General features: G+C 40.1%; 1 protein-coding gene across 1 annotated transcript; it reads right to left on the bottom strand.

The window, feature by feature from the left end:
• Positions 1-651: 651 nt before the first annotated feature.
• ramp2 (receptor (G protein-coupled) activity modifying protein 2) lies at positions 652-5,286 on the bottom strand. The gene is made up of 6 exons (XM_067476266.1): positions 5,085-5,286; positions 4,444-4,509; positions 4,331-4,357; positions 2,483-2,515; positions 2,165-2,339; positions 652-2,069 (listed from the first exon to the last, which is right to left on the bottom strand). Exons 1-6 carry the CDS (start codon positions 5,143-5,145, stop codon positions 1,820-1,822), a joined length of 612 nt encoding a protein of 203 aa, XP_067332367.1. The 5' UTR covers positions 5,146-5,286; the 3' UTR covers positions 652-1,819.
• Positions 5,287-5,567: the final 281 nt, after the last annotated feature.

Here is a 5,567-nt window from a genome sequence, read left to right on the forward strand (position 1 = left end):
CTAAATTGTACTAAATCTGCACACATATTGTTGTGTAAAACATTTTATGTAATGTTACAGATAATGTGTAAGTAATGTTGTTTTCACAATCAAATCAGAAATGGTTTCTGGCTTGCTGTAGCTAAAAGGTGTTGCACAGAGTTGGATGAGCTCAGAAAGGGGGTTAACCCGTCATCAAGGGAGGAAGAAGGTCACCAAACACACTTTCCCACCCAGCCCTTCCAGACATGCACACACACACACACACACACACATATTGAACTACTCTCCACACAACCGCAGAAAGTCATGTTAGCTGCATTTAAAGTCAAACAGAGGCCCACCCTGCCATATTGTGTGTGCCAGATGAGGGCGTGATACATGACTGCTGTCACTGCTTCCTTCACGACATCAGCAGTGTTACCCAAGATACAGTGTAACACTACCTGAGGTACAAAGCAGTGCCATCTGCTCTGCACCCAAAGGGAAAGGAGTTTTTAATCAAAAACTGACAAAGGTTGAAGGACACAGAATGGTCAGAATGATGCCACAACACTATTGATGTACCTTTGTTAACATGAGAGGAATACAAAAGGAGGCAGTATCTAAACTCTAGTCCTGATGGTTTTCATTTACCCAGAGATCCAGATGAGTAAAGAAAGAGTAAGAGCCAACAATACAAATGTAGGTTTATTTGTATGAATTATTTTTATATCAAAATACATAGAGTACATGGTGTGAGAGCAGGCAGAGTATATTGTCTCATACAGTACAGTAAGTCCCGACAAAGGCAGAAAAATAACATAGTTTATAAATACACATTTTATGCCAAATCTGAAAGCACTTACAATGGCTTTAGTGTCAATCAGAACTGAACAATACAGTTATTAGCAAGATTCAGGTGGAATATAACACCTTTACCTTTTTGTCATTGATCAGTGTTTGTCAGTATGTTGCACATACAAATGTTTTCTTGTCTGAACTGGATGGAGATGTTTGATAAACTTTGCTTCAGTTAGCTCATCATTGATTGTCATATATTGGGCAGCAGAGCCTGCAGAAGGATTTCTTACTGTTCAAAAATAGATAATACCAGGAAAAAGAGTGTACACATTCACTGTGTCCTAGTAGGATCCTAGTCATACAGTATATCAAGCATGGACATATGCTGATAACCATTTCAGACTGAGCTGAATAAACTGCAAATTGCCTATTTAGTGGCTCAAAGCAGAGTTAAGTTTGAGTGGCAGCAAAAAGAACCTGCAAGAGAAGAGTTAAGGAGCTTAGTAATAAAGATTACCTTGTCTGTTATCAGCATAACTGGTGTCTAAATTCATAAAGAATGTAATACAAATATGGTTTACGTTTGCAAGCCCCTGAGCTTTTGTCCACAGTACCCGGAATACTGGGTTCTCCAGTTAATTTAACCTATTTTCAATGTGCAAACTGAATGTGACTGGTATCACCGTGTTCAGATCTTCAGTCTAGTGATGGGAAACAAAAGTTTTTTTCACAGCCTTTCATGTAAAAGTCACAAAAAGAGACAGTACAGAACAGAAATGTATAATCATCACAGCAAGTTCATGTTAGCACTGGGGGGGTTTGTCAATCAACAGCTGCAATAACTTTGATGCCACACAGTATGCCGCTAACTCTGAATTAGCATTTGTCTTCTGTTGATCATATTTCAAAATCCTCTGAGCTGTAATGGGCTGGTAAACTGGAAAATAGGCACAGCAGGAACCTGTGTTTAGATAAGCAGCCCTCAAATTAGGACAAAGGGGAGCGCAAAGGTCCAAAAAGTAATATTCTTGGTGACTGGGAGCAGAGTATTGATTTATTAGGAGTTGCCATCCCCATTCTTAGTCTTGAGCACCACAAGGCTAACCATGATGGGGATCAGGCAGATGGGAGTTACCACCAGGGCAAAGACAATGGCTGACGGTGGGTCACTTAGCTCCTCAGTGGGACAATCCTTGAAATACTCAGTATGAATGTTCACGAAGTTCTGTTCCACCAGAGGGTTGGGCCATGGAATCCGGAGACACTCAGAAAGCTCCTCTGTGCAAAGGCTGAAATTACTATATGAACTGCAGTGTGAGACATGGAGAGTGCAGAAAGGGATTCAGAATATTTAACAATCTCCTAAATGTTACATCTGCAACACAAAACACATACTACTCACCCTCTCACATTGCTCCAAATGCACCAGTCAGTGCTGTTCAGGGATTTCATTGCACTCTTAAATGTATGGAGACACGTATAGTCCATCAGCTCGGAAAGGCAAGTCATTCGTGGCATTTGAAATTGTATACAGGTTTCACAAAAGAGTGTACATTTTTCAGTAAGGTTTTTACATTCTGTATGAATCCAGGAGAAACAAAAAGAGAAAAAAAGAAAGCAGACAGAGACAAGCAGAATGAAAGTTTAAGAAACACAAAAAGGTGATCATAAATTAACATTAAAATTTGAATTACTGTTTACAGGAGGTTATGTCACCTACCAACTAGCAAGTCAGGATTTCCATAAGTGGGTTCTGAAAGGTAAAAAGAGTTTTACATTAAAAACAATAAAACCACAACAAGTTAAGATAAAGTCTCTGTCATGTAAGTCTTGAGTAATTCACTTATGTATCTCAGCAAATATTAGTACAAAGATATTTGTCCTTTTTAGCTACTGAAGCCTCGAGTTCTCTTCACGTCTCGCACTGAGGCAGGCATTTGCAGCTGTAGAAGAGAGACCACACACTCACCAGAGAGAAAGGAGAGGAATACCCCAATGAAACCAAGCGCTCCCTTCATGTCAGAAAAAATGAATAAAGGTGAGTTTTCCCCAGCTGATGACCATGTAGAATAAAGCTTAACCTCTTAGACTCTGTACAGCGAGGCATAACAGGAAACCCGACAGGATGGAAGAGACGCAGTGTAACCTTCGGTTACCAGATGTCCAAACAGTGTTACCCGCGGTTACCAGATGTTCTTCGAAGATCTGTCTGACAGCCCTGTGCCTTGGCAGCAGCTCGTCCTCTCTTCAACACACGTTTCTTTAGGACTTTCTTCCTTTTTTAAAGGGGTGGAGGCAACAAAGATTGTCCTCTCCATTTTCCCAAATAAAAGGGAGCACACCCAAGCTGGGCTGGACTCACATCTGAAAACCCTTACTCCTTAACTCTTGTTCTGCTTTTTAGTCTCAGTTTCTCACAGTCGCAGGCCTGGCCAGCTCACAGCATGTGATTTATTTGCCTTTTGTGCTGCCTCTGCCAAATAGGAAACATAAGTAAACATTTAGGGCTTAGCCTTTTGGGGTGGATGTAATCGTGACACTGCAGGGTGTGCTGTGCAGACAGCCATGATTTCATATTTAGGTTAATTTGACAAAACCTGGACTAAGTTGTTGTCAGAAGTGACCAGCTGTTTAAAAGGCCAACTATCTACACAGTAAAGAAAAAACATTTCCACCGTGAGTGTGGGAGACATTTGTTCTTTTATATCAGAAGGAGGTGGTGAGTGTTCTACATCTGCACGACAGTGTCTCTGTCACTACTCAGCACTCTGAAGAAGAGTGTTAAAGAGATGGTTTCATTGATTGAAGGAATAATGAAATGTATGGCGCATGTTTTCTCACGACCATCTTGTTAATTTATGCCGCGGAATCCAAACGCTGGGCCTCTCACAACATCTGTTTGCCGAGCAGCATTTTGATTTAGTAATGACATCAGGAAATGTGTCTTTTCAGCAGAGGAGGAGCTCAGAGTTTGGGGGAGGATGGCAGGGGAAGAAGGGGGGGAGGGGGGGCAGTCAGGGGAAAGGGAAAAAAGGGAAGCCACAAGATGACGAACAGTCAAAGGGGCGCTGCTCCAAAGTTCCAGTTGTTTCACAACTAAGAGTTCATGTGTTGATCACAAACGTTGCATGGGGTGAATGACGAACAAATGCAGGATGTTGAGCCAGGTGGGGGCTGCTGATAATGAGGTTTCAGTTAACCTTCAACCCCAAACCATTAGGGGCCTTGTGTCTACTGCTGTTGACCCCCTCACTGGTAGAGACCTCCCCAGGAGTTTGTCTTGGATTCTCATGATACTACACAAGGAAATCTTGGCAGAAAACAGGATCTGTGCTTTGCTTTCAGTGTTTGTCAGTTTCAAGCCAGGCAAAGTAGAATTAGGAACCGATCCAAAATAACCCATCAGGGGACATAATGTATAATCACTATTAGTATAATCTAAAAAAATAAAGTATTGTTATAAATGGTTCAAGTTCAATCAAAAGCTGCTCATTTGATGATTTCCTTTAATGGAAAGGCACCTTAACAAGTTACAATCATGTGTAATAGAAGGTGATTGTAAACTTACGAGCACTCATCGCTGTTGAGTAATATCCTAAAAAAAAAAAAATCTTAGGTCAACCAAAATATTTGTTGTTGTACAAGATATTTCTAGCTTTTTTTTAAAATATTCTTACATACCTACTGTTGTGGCAGGATTTGTACCTAACTTTTCATCAACCAGACAATCCACTGTTGTGCATCTTGCTACAAAACAAAGGGAGCTCAATGTGGGAATAGAAAAATGCAATTTGTAACAGGGTTTAACTACAATTATCATCCAGAAGATACAAATTCTTTAACTTGTGAAAAGAGAGGAGGTAAAGGAAATGACTAGGAAAATGCTACAGGGGGTGAAACAGGTCTGTGCATCCTCCCTTTGTCTCCTAATGCTTTAAGGAAATTTTTAAACATTCCACTCAAGCACAAACAGTGACATACATTCTATTTCCACAACAATAAAAATGTCTTATTTAATAAATAAAAGCAAACAATAGCTACAACATGGCTTATAAACTGTGATAATCTGATGATTGTGATGAACATTTTCAACTACAACATTTTTCTTTTGAAACAAATTTCTCCCAGGGTGTAAATCATTGTATGACCCTTAAACCAAACTGCCTAAGTATAAAACTCAATCATGAGACTGGCTGAGCCCCTCTCTAAAAGCCACATAATTACTGAAAGACCCAAGCATTCCTCTTAAGAGGTGAGATAAAGGGCAAGTAAAAAGTTATATCATAGAGTAAAGAAATGAACAATGTGAAACCTCAACTTACCCCAGATCAGAAGAGTCACAAAACACCCAGAAAACATAAGTGAGAAACTAGTGGCCGTCATTTTGGTTGGCAGTGGTCTGTCTGTCTTCTCTAGTGGGTAGAAATTACATATCTCAACCTTTTAGCAGGAAGCCTCTATAAAACAACAGGAAGCCCTCATTTCCTAGGATGGGCGTATTCACACACCAACAAAGCCCCTGATAAAGTTAAAACTGCAGTGGTCCTTTAGTTCACCACTAATACTTTCTCTCTTAATCTGCTTCCTTCACTCATCCCACCCTCTGTCAGAAAGGGAGAAGTTCTTTCCCCACTCTCCTCCTTTGCCTTTTAATTTTTTTTAAACACAGCAATATTTAGATGTCAATAATGTGCCTACAAGTAGTGGTTTTTAACAGTATGTGAGCAAATTTGTTCTGAAAAGATTCATGCAGCTATTTGAATACCTGACAATCATTTCTAAATGTTTTGCATGGTTAGTTTGAG

Source organism: Channa argus, chromosome 15, assembly GCF_033026475.1.
Source record: "Channa argus isolate prfri chromosome 15, Channa argus male v1.0, whole genome shotgun sequence".
NCBI lineage: Eukaryota > Metazoa > Chordata > Actinopteri > Anabantiformes > Channidae > Channa > Channa argus.